General features: G+C 44.8%; 1 protein-coding gene across 1 annotated transcript in view; it reads left to right on the top strand.

Annotated features, from left to right (window-relative positions):
- Positions 1 to 21,552, top strand: part of PIWIL4 (piwi like RNA-mediated gene silencing 4) — a 46,092-nt gene that overhangs the window by 5,942 nt on the left and 18,598 nt on the right. The window contains exons 4-11 of the mRNA XM_059186213.1: positions 210 to 424; positions 5,602 to 5,723; positions 7,303 to 7,383; positions 8,684 to 8,881; positions 10,546 to 10,657; positions 14,954 to 15,077; positions 18,675 to 18,792; positions 21,390 to 21,501. Of these exons, the coding sequence (XP_059042196.1) occupies positions 210 to 424; positions 5,602 to 5,723; positions 7,303 to 7,383; positions 8,684 to 8,881; positions 10,546 to 10,657; positions 14,954 to 15,077; positions 18,675 to 18,792; positions 21,390 to 21,501 (1,082 nt within the window). The remainder of the gene's footprint in view (positions 1 to 209; positions 425 to 5,601; positions 5,724 to 7,302; positions 7,384 to 8,683; positions 8,882 to 10,545; positions 10,658 to 14,953; positions 15,078 to 18,674; positions 18,793 to 21,389; positions 21,502 to 21,552) is intronic.

Below are 21,552 nucleotides of genomic sequence, written 5' to 3'. Positions count from 1 at the left end.
TTTTTAATTCCTGAATGTGTGTGTGTAGGATTCCATAAGGTTACTGGGCTGTAGGTTATGAAAGCTTGTCTTGTGTCACTGAACCAGAATCCTTGCTTTACAGCAACAACAATGCACAGGTAAGTAAAAATCTTAAATGGTATGATTAATATTAACAAGGTGTGATTTTATTTTGGTGAAAAAAAGATGTTTTTTATTTGTCTTCTCAGGTTCCAGTGGAGTACCTGTGAAACTGGTCACAAATCTCTTTAGTTTAGATCTGCCCCTGGACTGGCAGCTCTACCAGTATCATGTGGCCTATGTTCCAGATATAGAATCTAGAAGGCTGAGAATTGCTTTGCTTTACAGTCATAAGGCACTTTCCAACAAAGCAAAAGCATTTGATGGCGTCATCCTTTTCCTCTCACAAAAGCTGGAAGCAAAGGTATAGTACGGTTACTCTTTACACCCACACACATGTATATACTTACACTCACCCGAGTATAGTTAAGAGGTTAGTCGATTGTCATTACATTTGGAACGAGTGTCTCACTTCTTTACTCTGTCTTGTTCCCATGCCTGAGAGCAGAAAGACTTCCTAATTAAGATCTCATCAGTATTGATTTCTTAATTAAGAAGCTGATGACGTGGCATTTAAAAAATAAGAGCTGTATTACAAACACTGCCTAAAACTGCGATTTAAAAATGTTTTTTTTTGCAAAGTGTCCTTGAAATGGGCCTCCTTTTTAAACTTTTCCCAAAACAGGCAAGACTTCAACAAACACCATTTAGCCTTTGGCTTCAGAGCCTTAAATTTGTTCTTTTGCTTCTGCACAGTTGTACCTGTGTGTCTAAAAAACTTTATATCAATCTCTCATTTGAAAGCTGTCATTTCTTTGATCATACGAAATATGAGTTATTGATATCAATTCTAAGGATTTTTTTAATGGTGTGATCACTGGATATGGCAGTCGCATGATTCATATTCCTTTATCCATGTTTTTGTATGTTCAGCATTTTCAGTCCTAAAATATACTGTTTTTGATGCTTTTATCATATATGTCCTAAGGCAGTTTTAAATTACTACAAGGAAAAAAGAACCACTGTCTTTTTTTTTTTTTTTTAAAGATTTTATTTATTTATTTGACAGAGAGAAATCACAAGTAGACAGAGAGGCAGGCAGAGAGAGAGAGGGAAGCAGGCTCCCTGCTGAGCAGAGAGCCAGATGTGAGCCTCAATCCCAGGACCCTGAGATCATGACCTGAGCCGAAGGCAGCGGCTTAACCCACTGAGCCACCCAGGCGCCCAAGAACCACTGTCTTTATAAAAAATTAAAGTAGAGCATCGAATTAAAACTTTATGTTTCTATCCCTGAGAAACCTTAATCCTTTAGTTCAACATTTTGGACAGGTTGGTACCAAGGCATAAATTTAAATTTTCTAGACTCCATATAAATCTCTGTGAATTTCCTCAAGAAATGCATTTTTGAGCACTCTTGGGGCCTTTATCTTTTTATGAGAGTCTAAGATTTATACGAGCTGCTTGAGTGATTATTTTCTCTGTATATGGAATTAAAAAATCATACCATAGGCTTAAAATTTAGAGGCTTGGAAAATCTGGATCTATAAATTTAGAAACATTTTAATTCATCGTAAGTCCTTATTGATCCTTCAGGGTTTTGTTCTATGACCAGACATCGATAGCATGCTAGTATGGTGCCTCTTGTACTTAAATGCTGTATTTTGAGTGTATTATCATTAAGGATTATCTTGTTCTTGTTGATACATCTGCAGTAACAGTGAATTAAATATGTTAATATTATACCCCCATACACACACACCGTGAGTGGTCCAGCTTTCTTCGATTGTATCTAACCAAAATGGAGAAATTTTACTCTACAGATGCTCAGAATAAACATATTATTTGTTTCTCATTCAAAATGAGCATGTAGTATGCACCTTAGGGATGGTATCTAATGAAGAGGCAGGTGAGTAAAAACATGGTTAGATCATGGGTCACTTGGATGGCTCAGTGAGTTAAGTGACTGCCTTTGGCTCAAGTCATGATCCTGGAGTGCCTAGATCAGCAGAGAACCTGCCTCTTTTTCTGTGCATTCTCTCTCTCTCAAATAAATAAATAAATCTTAAAAAAAAAAAAAGAAAAGAAAAGTTGTGAGACAAATCAGGGTTGTTGACTTTATTTCCCAGGTTTCAACAAAAAAGTATTGTCTTATATCTTATCACCCTATGGCCTGCCTACCCAGTGATGGTGAGATAGAAATAATAGAAATGGTGTCACAACAAACATGTTATTGTGCTCACCTTTTTATTCTGGTCTTCACAGTGACTCAGGCTTAATCCTGCATTCCCGTCCGTCTTCTGCACACTTTGTAGGATCCCTGTTTTTGTTTAGAGAGATCCTGCACTCATGCATTCATCACAGTCCCCCAGTGTGCAGTTCTAGAAGTCCTAGTCGGCTGCTTCCTGGCCTTCCACTGTCTTGCAGACCCCATCTGTGTATCTGTGGCCACCATGTGGCCTGCTTTCACTGGTCACATCTAGCTGCCACCCCTAGCATTCATTCTGCCCTTACAGAGAGCCTGCGGTGTGATTTCAAGGTGCTGGCATCATTGAGGGAACAGCGACAGATAAAACATGGCTCGTGTCAAATCATTTCCACTCAGTAGAAAAGTTACTGATGACCAAATACAGTGCAAGTTTATTTACAAATGAATATTGTACAAGATTACATTTCTTGAGTACCTGCTCTTCCAGGCTCTCACTTAATCCTCTCAACACCCCTCGAGCCTTAGAGGTTAAGTATCTCGTCCAAGGTCTTCAAACAGAACTTGACCAAAGGCAAGATCCTGACCAGCAGGATACTTCAGTGGGAGCTGATACTGGCTCCTCGGGCGGGATTTGGGTCAGTGAAGGGGATGACGGGGAGAGGAGGGATCCCCAGACAGGACGGGGAGGAGCAAAGGCGCAGTGATAGAAGGCTGGGTGGGGGGGAGGGGCATATTTTAGAAACTTCTGATTGTTCAGGTTTGGCTAGGAAGGAATGAAGTTGTGGCTCCAAAGGTAGGGAGAGTCTTAAACGTCCTGCTGGGGGAGAGGGACCATCCTCCATGGAGCACTGAAGCCTCAGAGAGAGTGTTTCCATGAGATCTCTGCTAGATTACATTTACTCTGATTACATCCTGCTGGACGGTTGACAGGGGAAAATGGAAAGATTAATAAGAGCCACTGGAGTCATCTGGGCAGGAGTCAAAGGGGCTTGAATCAAGGGACAAAGCCCTGCAATTTATTTAACCTTCCTGCGTGCGTGTGCTGTGGGATAAAGATGAGATCAATGAATTATCCCGTTTAATCTTCACAACACTGGGACTTAGGCGAGACGTCCTCCTATTTTAGAGATGGGGAAAGGTCTTAAGGAATTGAAGTGGCTTGCTCTGTGTCACACGGGCTGCAGGAGGCGGAGAACGTGGGTTTGTTCAGTTCCCAGTCATGTTCTCCTAAGCCCTGTGGTAAGTAACTGGAGCAGCAGAAACAGATGAAAGATGTTGTTGGTGTAGAAGTGCTAAGTCCTGCCAACCAGACGACCATGAGGTGGCTGCTGGGTTGAGAAGTGAAAGCACACTCTGATGCAGCCTGGGACAGGAAGCCTGGGGGGGGCATGGGCAAGAACAAACACAGGAACCCAAGAGCAGTTGGCGCCTGGCGGGGGTGGGGGTGGGGTGGGGTGAGGTGCAGGGAGCTCAGAGAGTTTGCTTAGATGGCTCTTAGGAATGCAGTTCCTGGAGGGCAGTGTGAGGCGGGACCTCTGCTACCACCTGCTTGCCAAGCCCTCAACCCAATGACCTTTGGTGTCTGCAGCCTTTGTCCTGAAATCCCCACAGCGGTTTGAAAGCATCTCACTTCTTTTGCCTGCTAGACTTCTCCCAGGTGTTGATGAGCTCTTCCTACAGCTCTCTACCTCTGACTTCTCACAAGTTGAGTAAGAAATCACCTTGGTGGAATACTTCACCCCCCCCCCACCCCCCCCCCCCCGTGGAAGGACCCGTCTGTCTGTGTCCATGCAGTGAGCCATTCCTGCCCTACATTTCTGGTTCAGCCTGAAAGCGATTATGAGTACACTGTAGCTACAAAAAGTATGGATAAAATACTAGCTAATGAACTGGCCTCTTCTGATTTCTTACCTTCCTGAAAAGTCCTTGGTCACTGATTTTTATTGTCTGATTTGATCACTCTTTTATTCCAAAAGCCTGTACCAAGTCCTGTCTGGTCTGGCAAACTTCATATTTCGTTGAGTAGCTGGTATAGAAACCTGTTCATGAAATTGTTCTATTGTTAGAATATTGTTTCCGATTATAGGAAATATACACATTTCTCTAGACCTTTCATAAGTTAGTAGATTCCCTGTGTGTTTTAATGTCTGCTGATTTCTTCCCCATGTTTACTTGCCCTCTTACAAATTCCCTGTCCTTACCTTTCTTTTCTGCTTTTCTCTTTTTTTAAAAAGGATTTATTTTATTTACTTGACGCCCCCCCCCCCCGCCCCATGTGCAAGTGGGGGGAAGGGCAGAGGGAGAGGTGAAAGATTCCTCAAGCGGACTCCCCACTGAGTAGGGAGTGGGGAGTCTGAATCGGGGCTCCTTCCAAGGACCCTGGGATCATGACCTGAGTCAAAATCAAGAGTCAGATGCTGAACCAACTGAGCCACTTGGGTGTCTCTCTGCTTTTCTGTTTATGAATAAACTTTTGAGAGGCCTCTGGAATCCATGAACCCAGGGTGGGCTGGACAGTCCACTAATAGACTTCTGGGTGTCAGTGAACCACCTGAAAATGGGTACATCATTGTGGTATATACATATGTGCAGTTTTCAAGGGACAATGCCTATAACTTTTATCAGACTCTCCAAGTAACTTGTGACCTGCTCCCCAATCTCAGCTAAATGAGGTCAAGAAACACTTATCTTTGGATCAAGTCTCTGTATCCTAAGTCTGATTTTGATTCTCCATTAAGAAGTTAGAGAGGTGGGGCGCCTGGGTGGCTCAGTGGGTTAAGCCTCTGCCTTTGGCTCAGGTCATGATCAGGGTCCTCTGCTCAGCGGGGAGCCTGCTTCCCCCTCTCTCTGCCTGCCTCTCTTCCTACTTGTGATCTCTCTGTCAAAAAAAAAAAAAAAAAGTTAGGAGAGGGATGCCTCCTTGGCTCAGTCGACTGCCTTGGGCTCAGGTCGTGATCCCAGAGTTCTTGAATCCAACCCTGGGTGGGGCTCCCTGCTCAGCAGGGAGCCTGCTTCTCCCTCTGCCTCTGCCTGCCGTTCCCCCTGCTTGTGCTCGCTCTCTTGCTCTCTCAAATTAATAAGTAAAATCCTTAAAAAAAATCCTTAAAAAAAATCCTTAAAAAAAAACAAAAACAGAAAAGAAAGGAGAGAGAAGTGTTGCTTTTCTAGGATTAGCAAGATAGGAAAACCCTGCAAGTGCAGTGTGATTAGATTATTACATGCTAACACCTGCAGTTCTGTTTGTTAATACATATTAAATTGTGACGGCTGTGTTGTCTCTGATTCCTCACACTTGATGGTGACCTAGCGTGCACATTAAGTACCTCTTTTCCCAGGTCACCGAACTGTCCAGTGAAACTTTGAGAGGCGACACTGTGCGGATGACTCTCACTCTGACAGGGGAGCTGCCGGCAAGTTCCCCCGTGTGCACCCAGGTCTTCAGCATCATCTTCCGAAAGTGAGGCGCCTCCCACAGCACTTTAGTTGAGGCTAGCGATGCCATTCGGTACAAGTCTCGTGCTTTTCTGTAGCTGTGTGGTGATGGGCCCCGCAGTCCCTCGCAGCCTCTCACTGGCTGCCGCCTCATCATCCAGTGCTGAGTTGGGACAAAGAGCTCAAGGGTTGTGGGGTCTCAGTGGTGGCAGGGCTGGAGTGGGGTAGGGTGGGGTAGGGCTGCCTTTTCTCTCCCTTCTTTTTCTGAACCCTCTCCGGCCCTCCCACCCAGGCTGAAAAATCAGGGATGTCTGGGTTTGTCATGAAAGATCTGTTATGCTCCAACATCACCTGCTGCTCTCTGCTCTCCCTTCCCCCTCAGTCCCCTGCCATGTGAACCCCTGGGGCAGAAGGAGGGTTGTGACGTCACTGCCCAGTGCCCTTCTAAGTGATGTGAGGGTCATTTGCCTCTTGGGGGTCATCTCGGGGGTTGTCGGGTGGATCTCCATGAAATGTTGATTTCTTGGCCCCTCACTCGACCTGGTAAAGAGAATTTCAAGAGTGGTGCCCGAAATTCTCATTTTTAGCATGTTTCCTGGATGACTAGTGGGAACACAGAGACTTGTAAACCAGTATTTTCCACACTCCTGGTTGGACCAGCAAGGTGATATGTTCAAAAAGCTTCGGCGCCAGTGCTTTGCTTAATAACGGCCTCTGGACAGAGAGTTTGGGTTTTGCTGGGGGGGATACACAAAAGGAATCCACCCCCACCCCCAGGTATGTTATTTCTTAATTCTAGTCAGACGTCTTGCTAAATAGCTTTGGATGGTATTCCGTGTTGGAGGCTGAGGCTCAATGACATTTCATAGCCCAAATCCTGCAGTTGTCACCCGTGTTTCCTGACTTGAAACGCTTACACTTCCCCCATGCCATGGGCAGCCTCAGATCGGTGACATGTCCTGTTCCAGAGGTGGCCAGGCTTAGTGGCTGAAGAGGCAGCAATGCTATGTAGCCTCATTAGAAACAGCCTCCCAGGGGCGCCTGGGTGGCTCAGTGGGTGAAAGCCTCTTCCTTCCGCTCAGGTCATGATCTCAGGGTCCTGGGATCGAGCCCTGCATCCGGCTGTGTGCTCAGCAGGGAGCCTGCTTCACCTCCTCTCTCGGCCTGCCTCTCTGCCTGCTTGTGATCTCTCTGTCAAATAAATAAAGAAAATCTTAAAAAAAAAGAAAAGAAAAAAGAAACAGCCTCCTATCTCAAAACAGGGAAGAGGCCAGAAAGCCCTCAAACATGGCTTGCCTTATCTTCTCCATGCTAACCAGAATGTTACAACCACAGTCGTATTGTGGCCACTTATTTATCATTGCAGTTAAGTGGAAACAGACAAAAATAATTTCAGTTATCATTCTCAAATAGAAAGAAGTCATAGTTCTTATATACACACTCATAGGTATATTTAGCATCTAAACCCTCCAGTACTAGAAGAATGAGAGTTCTATAGTTCCGACATATTTTTATCATATATTCAGTGTGGGGACAAACTTAGAATTGTACTGTTACTAACTGATGCTGACCAGAGATTAAAAAAAAAAAATGTATACTTGCAGGATCTTAAAAAAGTTGGCCATGTACCAAATTGGACGGAACTTCTATAAGCCTTCTGAGCCCGTGGAAATTCCCCAGCACAAGTACGTTTATTTATATTTTCTGTTACCCTGAAATTGTTATAATGTGAAGAACGTAATTTATGATGCAATATTACACATTATGCTCTCCTGTGAGAGACTCTGTGTTATGAAAAATAAGGATTTTTTAAATTTTCAAGTTTTTTATAGAATGGAGAACGTCAATGTGAAGCTAGCAGCCTGTTTTCTTCTATTAGCATGCTAGATCATTATCATCGATCCTAGAAGGAATCCAGAAACTGCGTTTTCTGCGTGTGACAAGTAATAATGAAGGCAGAGTAAGCAGGATGGTGTCACACAACGTAGTTGAAGCCGTTTTCTTGCTGACAGGAAGTTAGCACAGCCAGGGTGGTTGACATTGGGTAAGAAGAGGTCAGACAAACAAGTCAGCTACATGAAACTGGAATTTCCGCTCGAAATGGGAAGGAGGTGTTTCAGGTTAGGTCATCAGCTGTGTCTAGAATGGGTTGTTAGCTCTCCCAGATATGTGGTCAAGCTAAAGACAGAGAGGCAGCTGGTAACCCAAAGACAGATATGTAAACGCAGGAAGGAGTGGGAAAGGTAGAAAACAAGCGGGCAGGCTGTTTTGCCTTGTGCCCGGTAGGGGGGACATGGTTGGGTTTCTGTATGGTAAGTCAGTGTGGCACAGTGGTCTGTGTAAAGCATCCTGTCCATTCTTGTCACTTGTCCCCTGCCGTGGACAAGAAGCTCTTGTGAGCTGGAGTTGGCACAGGACATATGTTTGTCCTGAAGGCTGGCTCAGGAGCACTGTGAAGGAAGTCCACAAAATAAACTGAAGCAGTTCTTAAAAAAATATTTGCTCTTTCTTTCATGTCATTTTTGTTAAGTTTTCCTTAGGCAGGTCTTCGGTCCGTGATAGCCCTAAATATGGACGGGAGCCATAGCCTCTACTACAGTGTCCCTTGTGTCCTTGTACATGATACCATCTAGATGATGGCTTACTCTCATGAGGTCTCAACACTCTCTAGGCCATCGAGTCTGTGCGCTTTTCTGAACCCAGAGGTTTTCATTCTGGGATAGAGCAGATCCGGTCCAAAATGTCAGTAGTGCCAAAGTAAATTCCTCCCACTCTGTGGGCATGTAATTCTCATAAATGTACGTTCAAAGGCACTCCAGCTAGAAATAGCTAATGTTTTAATCAGCAACTAGAAGGAATCAGACTGAAAAAAAGTAGTTTCATAAGATCTAGAAAGCTGGAATGTAAAATCAGCATTTAAAAATGGTGATTGTTTCATGATACGGCATTTCAAATACGTATTTTTCAATATTTATTTACTTGAAGGTTGTCCCTTTGGCCTGGGTTTGCTATTTCTGTGTCACAGTTTGAAAGCAGGCTCCTGTTTACTGCTGACGTGAGTTATAAAGTACTCCGGAATGAGACTGTTCTAGAATTCATGGCTGGTATCTGCCAGGAAACTGGTATGTCCTGCTTTACCCAGATGTGTGAAAAACAGCTGCTTGGGCTCATTGTCCTCACAAGGTAAAAGCCTGCATTAAAAGCTTTTCCCTGGGGATTGCATTCTTTCTGCCTTCTGGGAATAGGAATAGCATCAGGGCTGCGTCCTGAGATCTGTTCAGTTTACCCACCTGCATAGATGTGGCCGTGCTGGGTTGACTGGGGTTGGGACTTCCTGGAGCAGGCTTCGGGGAGCCTCTGCCATAGGATAGGGTCCTGCGTTACCGTTTGCTGCACCCCTTCCCCACCCCGGGTAGTTTGCATTTGGCTGCTTCAGTAGCTCTGCCTGGATTTTCAACCCCGAATTTTGACTTTCAAGTTTCTCCTTGACAAAACGCAGCTCCAACAGTACTGCTCTTCTGCAGCCTTCATCCGGCCACTCCATTAAAAAACCCCGTTCCCTCCCCTGTGCTGTGCCGGTGGCACGCTGCTTACAGCCTGCTCTTTACAGCCATTTTATTTTGTTTCATCACATCACCAGGAGAGAACATTAGGTCCACGGCCCCTCTTATCTGGGAGAGTATGAGATCTTTAAGGCTGAGACCTTTCCAGTCCCTAGACTCTTCTATATATAATTTGCCCACAGTGCACATTGAACTGAATCAAACACAAATTAGGTTAATTCCTGAGTACCAGAAAGTCACCGTGTACTGCTGTTAGTCCGCAGATCATTCTTTTAGAGGACATGCTAGCCTTCTCCCAGTCTGGCTTGGAATTGCCACTTAATGTTGTTTTTCTGGGTTATACAGCTGGGAGGTGGGACTGGTTGAATTAGCCTCCTGTCCTCCTAGCCTCCTGTCATGATCATCGCGAATTAGTATATCACACTGTTGCAAAGTAACCTTACAAAGTACCAGGAGCCCAAGAGAAACCTGACAAGGAGGTTTCTGCCCCAGGGCTGGGGCGGCATGTGAAGACACCACATGCCACACAGAGCTGCAGAGGAGAGAGAGCTTGGAAGGATTTTAACCAATCTCCTTGGCAGTTCCACTAAGAGCCAGGCCTAGATGGGAGATTGAGTGGGGTACTTGGGTTGCTTGGTTCATCAGCCTTTTTGGGGTGTCTTTCTTTTCTTTCTTCCTTTCTAGATTGATTTATTCATTTAAGAGAGAAAGAGCTGAAGTGGGGCAGGGTGGGGGAAAGGGACATGGAGAGAGAGAATCCCCAAGCAGACTCTCCACTGAGCGCAGATCCTGATGCGGGGCTGGATCCCAGGACCCTGAGATCATGACCTGAGCCGAGATCAAGAGGTGGACCTTTACCCGATTGAACCACCCAGCCTGCCCCCTATTTGGGTGCTTTTTATCAGAACAGCTATCTGGGAGCTAAAAAATTGAATGACACCAGAAGCTGATGGGAAAATTTTGAGCAATGCTTCAGCCTTTGAACTTCTAGGAATAATTTATAGTGAAGTTAGAGTGTCTCTCGGTGAGAAAGATTGTGGTCTAATGACTTTCTCACCAGCTTTGTTGAAATATGGAGGTTTTCCTGTATTCTGAAGAGTTAATGAATGCTCTTCTTCTCAGATAAAAGCTGATCATTAGGGGGAAAGAAAAGACTATTCGTGTATTACTATTGTAATTTCTGAAAGTTAGGAGTCTAATACTTTGAATTATAACTGTAGTGAAATAGCCACTTTGTCTTGCATGATTTGGGGAAAACATTGAAAGATTACTTGCATTTCCCAGATACAATAACAAAACCTATCGCATCGATGACATTGACTGGTCGGTGAAGCCCACGCACACCTTTCGCAAGAAGGACGGCACTGAGGTCACCTACGTGGATTACTATAAACAGGTTGGACTTTTTTACTCTACCCTCATCTCCCTTCCTCTTAGCTCAGAGAAGTCTCCCTAGTCCTTTCCGAATCAAACAAGTCAGGCTGAGTCTGTTTCTGACACCAATCTTCGACTTGTCCCTTCGCCTCTGTTCCCGCCTTCCCTGGCTTGGCTCAGACCCTCCTCCGGTCTCCTGTTGCCCCTCCTCCTGTAGCCTGGGGCCATTCCCTTCAAAGCATAGCTGATAATATCACTTCTCTGCTTAAAATATTTCTGTGGCTCTCTAGTGCCTCAGGCGCTGGATCTGAACTCCCCGGCAGTGCCCCTTATGATCTGGCGCTCCCTTTCCTGAGCCTCCTCTCTCACCACTTTGCTTCCTTTGTGCGTTCCGCTGTGTTTCCCCTTTGTTTGAGGGTCCTTCTGTCAGTTACTCCCCTTCGCAGCCGGACAGTCACCGACCACTCTTCCCTCCTCCGCTGAGCTGTCCGCTCTTAGGGACCTCCTGGTGCCCTCCCCAGGGGTCCCTTTCTGCATTTGGCGGCTTCACATTGTGACGGGCAGGATGTGAACAGTCTCTCTTCCCTCCTGAACTTGGAGCTCTTTATTTCCGGATACCCAGGGCTACCCAGCACCTTGCACGGAGCAGGTACACTGACATTTGCTGATGGAGTCGACTCCCTCAGGAGCTGGATTCAGCGCCTTCTCCATGACCTCTGCCCCACCTTCCATCCACAATTCCTTCCAGAGGCTCCTTCTTTTTGACGTATAATCATATTTCAGTCTCCAAAATATCACAGATGTTTTCGGAAACAACAAACACATAGCAAGAACTCTTCCTTTCTACACCTTTAAGTCAAGTTTTTTTTTTTTTTTTCCCCTCTTAAGCTGATTCCTTTGGAAGGTCATCTTCACTCACTGCAATCACCTCTCCTGTTCTTCCTCTCTGAAACCTCCGCAGTTTGGCATCTGCTCTGCTGCTAAGGAAATAGCTCTCTGAAGGTCAAATTCAGCTGCCATTCTTATTCTGAAGGGCTTTTGGTGGCCCTTGACACCAGCGAGCCCTCCCCCTGCCTGGAGCTGTTCCCTTCCTTGACTGGGGGGCTCACCCCTCTCCACCAGATTTTGTTCTTGTCTCAGCCTCCTTCGCTGTTTCCCCTTCCTTTTCCCCACATGTTAAATGCTGTTACCCACCCTAGCTCCCTCCTGAGGGATCTGATCTTCTTATCTTGAGACCTCGCAAATGGACTACTTTTTCCTTGCCCTCATTCTCAAATTACAGACTCATCTCCAGTTTCAGACCACGTTTGCGTGGATGACTCACAGGGATCTCAGAATAGCATCACGCGTGCTGAATGCGGGTCCTCCCCACTCCCACTTCTCCTTGGGAGTTCAGCCCCTGGCTGCCTTCCTCTTCTTACCCTAACCTGCTCTTTCACTCATCACCAACATGAACCCTTCCCCTCTGCACTTGGATTCTCCCTGGAACCCAGCCCCCCACCCCAGCCCTGTTCCCCCTGCGGGAATGCAGGACACCTCACAGATTCCCATCTGGGGGATTTGGGTCACCCCTTTATGGTGTCCCTGCCCCAGCCATCTTCACTGTGACTCACCATCCTCACTGCCACCAGAGAGAGCCTCCTGAAATAATGCCCAGGAAGGTGGTTAAGTGCATTGACTGTGGAGTGAGGTAGTCCCGGCTTTGCCCTGTGACTTTGAGCAAAACACTGAACTTGGAGTGTCCTATGTAAAGCGGAGCCATTGATCTGCCTTCATGGTGCGGCATGAGCACTGAGTGAGGTGAGCGTGTCTACAGATCTCTCAGCCCGGTACCTGCATGTGGCAAGCTCGGGACACGTGGAGGAGACCCTGCCCCTCTTTTCCCAGCCTCCCCTTCTTCCCCTCTCGCGTCACACCCTTTCATTTCCTCTCATCTTTTAGCTTCATGGCTCCCCACCTTGCCACCAGGCACCTCATGCTGCCATCCCCGCATCCACTCGCTGCTGCTAAGCATTTCTCAGCCTTTGCTCATGTTCGCTAGACGTCCGCACAAATCCACGCTGCGCTTTTCCCTTTCAACACCAGCTAAAGCCCTAGCTTCGAAGTCAGCTGTCACCTCATCAGTTAAGCCCTCTCTGACCCCACTTCCTGTCACAGTCACAGGAGAGCTAGCCGTTCTCTGAGCATTTGTTCCACGCAACACACATTGCTTCTAGAATGTCTTCCTTGTAGAACAGGGATGGTGTTTGGCTAACCCGAGATGAACAGTGCTTACTAAAGTGTCTTGTGCATGATATGCTCCATAAGTGTTTGTTTATTAAACACCAAGTTTGTTGAACATTTGAGGTTTTTCTTGCCTGAGTAAGTGTGTTCCTTGAACAGAGGTATTTTTAGGATCTGTGATATTCTGAGAAGGGAATCGTGGTAAAATCCCACTCAACTTTCTTTGTAATGAGTTGTGGTTTACTGCATATTTATTGTAATTAGGGAGAAAAAGAAAGGAATTGTGCCAATTCTAGAGTGTTTTCCTCTCTGTCTCAGGGAAGGAACACTAAAATTACTATGTAACCAGCTCTCACGGTGGTCTTCTTGATATTAGCCTTTATATTTCCCTGTTTTATCTCGTGAAAAGCATTTTCAAATGCTAAAACAATCAGGGCAAGGGAGAGAGTAAGGTTTACTCTATGCCACAGCTTAAGGGGCAGAATTCTTGGCCATGTCACAGATAAATACAATATCCTCTTCCTGGAACGTGTCCCAGCTTTGCTGCCTGGGACTCCTCGTACTCCTGTATTTTCTTCAAGGTGTTCTGTTGGATTCTGCCTCCTTCATGAAGCCTTATCAGCCTTAAATTGTTTCACTGCCACCACCATACCCCACCCCCACCTTCCTCCCCAGGCACCCAGTACTAAATGGTATAACACACAGAGATTGCCAAATCTTATGGGATAAATGCTGGCTGTGCTAATTTCCAGTTATGGGACTTTGGGAAAATTGTTTAATTTCTTGTAGGTTTCCTCATCTGTGGAGGGGATGGTGATAGCGTCTGACTCGTAGGTGTGTCGTTAAGATTAAATGAGGAAAAATGCAAGTGCTTAGCATATTCTTATTGGTGCTTCTCATCTTCTTTGCTTTGTGGATGTGTAGTTGGGTGTAAGGTAGGGGCTGTGCCTCTCATCCTTGTGTCCATGGTAGCTCCTAGCACATCACAAACATGAGCTATGTACTGAATTAAAGACATCACATATAAAAATTCTCCTTCTACGAAGACTTCCTCAAGCTTTTTAGCTGGAGCATTAGTGACAGTTAGCCCTTCAAACTGCAATTTCCCAAATTGTTTTTCATTTTAATGACTAGAAGTCCTTATTGAATAGGGAAACTCCTGTTTCTCACTTCCTTAATTGTAATTACTGATGTCAGCATCACACAGTGCCCAGACATTTTGTAAATTATAATTCCAGTTGTTCTGTCATTAGTATTGAGTGAGCTATACTGGAAACGAGTGTTAATTGGGACCTTTGCCGTTGGAAATGAAATGAACTTTTGGCAAGGTGAGAATGTTTGAAATTCCAGCTTAGTTAGGCAAGGTGAGAATGTTTGAAAGGGGGAGGGATGGGGTGGACTATTGTGGAGGACTCATAAACCAGGCAGCGTGCTTGGTGGTTTACGGCAGATGCCGCTGAGCGATTGTCCCCCGCCCCATTTCGAACCTGTGGAAAGGTGAGAACTTCCTCAGTGTCCCAGTCAATGAAGACCACTAGCCAGGGATCAGATTTCCATTTGTCAAACTTTAGAGCTGCTTCCCTACTAACGTCAGGCAGTCCTGGAAATCAGGGACGGTCCTGCTTTTGGAGGATCTCTGGAGTCTGAGTTATGGAACTGTCACCTCCAATCTGTGTGTAGATATTTTCCGAATGAGCACACTGGTTATGCCCGGAGCAGCCGCTGCGTTGGTCATCAGTGGTGGAAATAATGACACTGACTCAGCTCTAGGGGAGCCTGTTAATGTGTGGAGGTGGCTGGAGACGATTTGGACTCTGGATGAAACAATGAACAAATCTTTTTTTTTTAAAGTGTTGCATTATAAAGGCTAATAATTAAAATCATAAAACAGACCCTGAGAAAGGAAAGATGAGTCCTTGGCAGGAAATAGAAATGAGTGGGGGAACCCTAAGGATTGGTGGGAATTTTTTGGTGTCTTTATTAAAAAGATTGGCTCATCTGTTCATTTTGGGATGAGCTTGTTGGTTTTAATTGAGGATGCTCATTTTCCAGTGTTTCATAGTAACTTTTCCCTCCTTCATCTCGCACTCTGTAGCAATATGATATTACTTTATCTGACCTAAACCAGCCAGTGCTTGTGAGTCTGCTGAAAAGCAAGAGAAATGACAGCACTGAGGCCCGGGTGGCCCACCTGATCCCTGAGCTCTGCTTTCTAACAGGTAATGTTTATGCTTTACGGTCTGTCAGTCAGGCTCGTCATCCCCGGCTCCAGACAAACTCGGCGGAGGGCGGGACCTCTCCCAGCTCTCGGGGACCGGAGCATTCATCTGACCTGTGCAGGGTGGGCCCATGAAGCCATGTGTGTTGGACAAAGTGGGAAGATAGAGAGCGCTTTGGAAATTGCTTGGCATAGGAAGAGGTGTATGTTTTCCTTAGCTCATGTATTCCCTTTGTTACTTCAATGTAAAATAGGTCCCCAGAGATTTTCCTGAAACTAAGCCTCTCTTTTTTTTTTTTTTTTTTAAGATTTTATTTATTTATTTGACAGAGAGATCACAAGTAGGCAGAGAAGCAGGCAGAGAGAGAGGAGGAAGCAGGCTCCCCACTGCGCAGAGAGCCCAATGCGGGGCTCGATCCCAGGACCCTGGGATCATGACCTGAGCCGAAGGCAGAGGCTTTAACCCACTGAGCCACCCAGGCCCCAGCCTCTCTTTTTTTATGTGCCGTCTTTACTTTTTTATTTATGTATTTTAGACTGCTTAGTTGAGGTAATGATTGACATGCGAAAGCTATACATATTTAGGGGTGCATGGATGGCTTATTCAAGGTGAAGCGACTTGATATTGGCTCAGGTCATGTTCTTGGGGTTGAGTTTGAGCCCCATGGTGGGCTCCACACTGGGTGTGGAGCAAACTTAGTAAAGAAAAAAAATCAAGTAAAAGCTGTGCATATTTAATGAATACCTGTGGATGAATTTGAGGTAACTGTACACTTAAAAAACCATCATCACCATCAAGGTCATAGACCTATCCTTCACCTCCCAAAGTTTCTTACTTCCCCAATTATTATTATTACTTTGAGACACACTATTCTATTTAACTTCCACGTAATCTTTATGAAAATCCCTGTGATTTAGGTATAATTCTTAATTGCCCCCATTTAATAGTCAAGGGAGCCGAAGCTTGCAGCTTGCACTTAGTCCCATGTCTTTTAATAGGCAGAATTTAAGATTTTTAATAAGATTTAATTTATTTATTTGAAAGAGAGAGTGAGTGGGAGAGAGAGAAGGAGCAGGGAGAGAGGCAAAAGGAGAGGGAGAGTGAGCAGGAGAGAGAGACCTGAATGGGAGGAGGGGCAGAGGGAGAGGGAGAAGCCCACTCCCTGCGACCTGAGCTAAAGGTAGACAGCAACAGCCTAAGCTACCCAGGCACCTCAGAATTTAGGATTTAAATTTTTACCTGTTCAACTTCAGATCTTAATTTCTTTTTTATGATCCTTCTCATCCCAGAATGAGTGAGAGGATTCAAGGGAGTTAATTGAAACCAGAACCAGAGGGGCGCCTGGGTGGCTCAGTGGGTTAAGCCGCTGCCTTTGGCTCAGGTCATGATCCCAAGGTCCTGGGATCGAGTCCCGCATCGGGCTCTCTGCTGAGCAGGGAGCCTGCTTCCCTCTCTCTCTCTGCCTGCTTCTCCGACTACATGTGATTTCTCTCTGTCAAATAAATAAATAAAAATCTTTAAAAAAAAAAAAAAAAAGAAACCAGAACCAGAAACCTTTACAGTGGTGTTATCTAATTAGAGTGAGCTAAAAGGGAGTAGTCAAAGAACCAGTCCAAATTACTTTATTTGGGAGAGACTCTAGAGCTGCTAGTAACTTAATAAGAGATAAACTCTCAAGGTCAAAGTTTTCTAATCCAGAATAGTTTACAAATGGTAACACCACGTGTACTCTTACCTCACTGCCTTTGCGTTAGCTGGCCCCTGTGCCTGAATATTCTTTTTAAAAATTTATCTTTATAATTCCCGTACAGTTACTGTACAGTGTTATATTAGTTTCAGGTGTACAATATGGTGGTTCAACCATTCTGTACATTCCTCAGTGCTCATCCTGATGGGTGGGCTCTCAGTCCCCTTCATCTAGCTCACCCCCCACCCCCACAACTCCCCTCTGGCATCCACCAGTTTGTTCTTTAATTTAGAAGTCTGTACTTCTGTTTGCCTCTTTTTTTCTTTGTTTGTTTCTTTTACTTCTTACATTCTACATATGAGTGAAATCATATGTTAGTGGGGCACCTGGGTAGCTCAGTGGGTTAAAGCTCAGGTCAGGATCCCAGGGTCCTGGGATCGAGCCCTGCGTCGGGCTCTCTGCGCAGCAGGGAGCTACTTCCTCCTCTCTCTCTGCCTGCTTCTCTGCCTACTTGTGATCTCTCTGTCAAATAAATAAATAAAATCTTAAAAAAAAAAAAAGAAATCATCTGTTAGTTGTTTTTCTCATTCTGACTTATTTCATTTGACATTCTACTGTCTAGATCCATCCATGTTGTTACAGATGGCAATATTTCATTCTTTTTTATGGCTGATAATATTCCATTGTGTATATGTATGTGTATGTGTGTACGCATGTATATATATGTGCTTGTGTGTATATATATATATATATATATATCTACACCCCACATCGTCTTTATCCATTGGTCTATTGATGGACACTTGGGCTGCTTCCATATCTTGGCTATTGCAAAGAATACTGCAGTAAACATAGGGGTGCGTGTATCTTTTTGAATTAGTGTTTTCATTTTCTTGGGGTAAATGCCTAGTAGTGGAATTGCTGGATCATATTAAACCAAGCTTCTCTCCAGCATTTTTGAGCTTCATTAGTGTAGGACGCAATAGGACTTTGATTTTCTTCGGGTACATCGTTTGTGTGGTGCCAAAATGACCCTTGTTTTCCTTCTGCGTGAGTTCTAGAAGGTAATTCTCCCCATACAGTAGAATATGAGCACTTTTAATCATGTTCATTTGATTAACAGGGCGGCACTAAGCAAGGAGGACTTCCCACCTTTTACATTTGGTTATCAGTTACAATGGGTATATATTTATTTCACAGTTAGAAAAATCAGTAAAGATAATTCTCGAAGGGAGGGACGCTGCTCATTCTTAATGGCGTTCTCATACTCTAGATCTGCACAGTCCCATTTGGCAGCCACTGGCCACATAGGGTTACTGAGCCCTGGAAATGTGGCTAGTGCAACTGAGAGGCCAGCTAGAGACAGGCTGTGAGTGTAAAATACACCCTGGATTTCTAAGACTTAGTGTGAGAAAACAGGGAAAATCACTTATTAATTTTTTTAATATTGATCACATGTTGAATTGATAACATTTTGGATATATTGAATTAAGTAATATATACTATTCAAATTACTTCATTTTTTTGGCTTTTTAAAAAAACAGATCAATGTATTTTAGAGGAGAGAGCAAGCAGGGGGAGGGACAAAGGGAGAGGAAGGGAGTCTCAAGCAGACTCACAGAGAGCTGGGCTGGGGCTCCATCTCACGACTCTGGGATCATGACCTGAGCCGAAAGCAGGAGTCGGATGCTTAACCGACTGAGCCACCCAGCTGCCCCTGTTTTTGGCTTTTCAAAACGTGGTTGCTAGAAAATTTAGAATGACATGAGGGGCTTGCATTTTGGGGGGACAATGCTATCCATAGGCTAGATCCGAGTCAATTTAGGTGCAAAGCTTAAAATCTGACAGAGCTGGGCTGGGTTACATTGCATGCTGTTCATTTTCCCCTTTGTTTTCACCTCCATTAATAGGCCTGACCCGCCAGGCAACCTCTGATTTCCAGCTGATGAAGGCCGTGGCTGGAGAAACGCGTCTCAGCCCTATGGGAAGGCAGCAGCGCCTGGCCAGGCTCGCTGACGACATTCAGAGGTACTGGGCCAGAGTGTATCCTGCCTCAGGTCTGGCTTATGGAATTGGATGGTCTACAGAATGTCTCATTCTTTGATGGAATGTCTCTTTGCTGTTGACTCAGGGCAAGGCACCTTTGGGTTGTGTGGTCCAGAGCCAGACGTTCATCCCTGATGCCTCAGGGATCACAGACGGGGCGGGGGGCGGGGGGGTTGGAGGGGAGGAGGCTGGAGGCCACGAGGGCCAAAGTACCATCCAGCTTCAACCAGATGACCCTCCTCTCATCTGTTTAATACATGGAGGTTTTGGATAAACATTTGAATGAAGGAAAGGGTTGGAGATTATAAAAACAGAAAACAGAATCACAGCAGACCCCCCCCCCCCCCTGCCCCATATTCGAGATTGAGAATGTTCAGGTCTTAATATGGTGGCCTCAGCACATTCATCGTTAGAAAGATTCTACTGTGCAATCTTTAAACTTAGGAATACCTTTGTGCCCTTTGGTTTAGCCGGTCTACCCTCACGCTGTATTCCTGTCCTCATTCTGACAGTTGGCTGTCACCTGGAATGCCAGTAACGAGCGGCTCCCGTTTCTCCCCTCTGACCTACGAAGACATTGCTGTCCAGGGCTGTAGCCTCATGACACAGCAGGGCATTTGGAACGTGGCTACTGCCACATCTTGAAATGATCACATTTTGAATTTATTGGGCTAAAGGACATACATTTTCAAAATAGTTTTACTTGGCAATTTTTACTGTTTTTAATGCGGCTATTAGAAAACTTAAAACTTACATATGTGGATGGCTTTATACTTCTGCTGGACAACATTGCAGCATGGTCTTTTATTCTTTAAAGATAAAAAATTTGGAGGATGGGACGCCTGGGTGGCTCAGTTGGTTAAGCAGCTGCCTTTGGCTCAGGTCATGATCCCAGCATCCTGGGATCGAGTCCCACATCGGGCTCCTTGCTCAGCAGGGAGCCTGCTTCTTCCTCTGCCTCTGCCTGCCATTCTGTCTGCCTGTGCTCACTCTCTTTCCCTCTCTCTCTCTGATAAAAAAAAAAAAAAAAAATCTTAAAAAAAAAAATTTGGAGGATGAACTTGGAAATTTCTGCAAACAGAAAAGAAATGCATGTGTGTGCACACTCAGTAAACATTTATTTCATGCATGAATGAATCATAATTGAATGGTGTATATTGTCTCTGATATTTTCAATTGCATATAATCATGTTCTTTTTAGGAAAATGGCAAAGTACTGTATATCGTGTTTTGTAATGTGCTTTTTCTTGAACATTTCTGTAGGGTAAATGTGCATTTCTGTTATGCTTGTACTCTCATAGTTTTCCCTTTTATGGCTATACTTCACATCATTTATCCCGGATATCCCTCAGACTTACACCTCCTGGAGATGCTTCTCTCCCCTTATTCTGGGCTGTGGATTACTCTCCCGGACGCCTCTTCTTGCCATCTTTCAGGAATCCCATCGGCTTCAGGAGCCAGTTTCTTTACTGGCAATTACTTCACCCATCTCATCTTGAGCAGATAGTATCTGAAGCCAAATAATTAATTCAAAGTATTCCATGTGACCAGACCAGACAGAGCATTACTAGATGGAAATAATGAGCTGTTGCAGAGAGCCTGTGTAAGGAGGTTTGAGCTCCCCTAAAGAGAGAGGGGAAGCTTTGAGAGGTAAAGCACGAGTCTCATCTGTCTTTCTCGTGAGGGCCTGGCTCCCCTTGTGCCGGCTGCCATGTCGAAGGCCCGGAGGCAAAGTCGGCATGCTTGCTCTCCTGAGGGAACTTAGCGCTTACTAGAGATGACCATGTATCATAATCCAAGGAGATCACCCATCAACTATGATTAGGGTTTACTAGATCTAATCTGAAAGTACCATACAAATATAAAGCCGTGATTACTGATGACACTAATACTCTCCTCACGGTCTTCCTCCTGCCGTCTATCCTGTGAACCTTCCAAAGCCCAAGTGTGTATGTTCCCTTCCTCTATCATCTTTCATCCACTCCTAGGCCAGCCAGTTCAGATATTCACAGAAGACATCTCCACACGCAGAGGCTCCATAATGTCTCTTTATTAACATGTTTATTATCGGGAGAAATGGCTCATCTTTATTGAGCACATAGCATGTGCCAGGTTCTGTGGTAGTGGTTTCCACATCAGCTTGATCTTTAACATCAACCCTCGGAGGTTGCTAGGCTTATTACCCCTATATTTTACCAATAAGGAAACCGTAGGTTTAAAAAATTTGAGTCTTTTGCTTGCTTCGGCAGCACATATAATAAAAAATTTGAGTCTTACTCAAGGTCACATATTGTGAAATGTCAGCACTAGGAGTTAAACCAAGGTCTGTCCGGCTCACAGGCCCATTTTGCTGACCAGGGTGCCACACCAGAAACCTTCTTCATCTCTGCGTGTCCCAAATGGGTTTGATTGTTCCCATCATTTGTTTGAGGGGGGGAAAATGGTGAGTAGAAATAGAAGTCTGGAATCTTAAAAAGATAAATTAGTCTTTGAACAATTCAGTAAGTTATATTTCTCTCTCTAATGATCAGAATTCTTTAGAAAATTATTAATGATTTAAAACTCAACTCTATCAACAGAAACAAGGATGCTCGTTTTGAGCTGGAGACCTGGGGGCTGCATTTTGGATGCCAGATGTCTCTGACTGGGCGGGTTTTGCCTTCAGAAAAATTATTAATGCAAGACCTTGTAGTAAGTACTATGATTCTATTTTCATTTAAAAATATTTACTTGAATATGTGT

The sequence above is a fragment of the Mustela lutreola genome, chromosome 1 (genome assembly GCF_030435805.1).
Source record: "Mustela lutreola isolate mMusLut2 chromosome 1, mMusLut2.pri, whole genome shotgun sequence".
Classification (NCBI taxonomy): domain Eukaryota; kingdom Metazoa; phylum Chordata; class Mammalia; order Carnivora; family Mustelidae; genus Mustela; species Mustela lutreola.
Note: the sequence above shows the minus strand (reverse complement) of the source record. Positions and strands in the feature narration are given on the sequence as shown.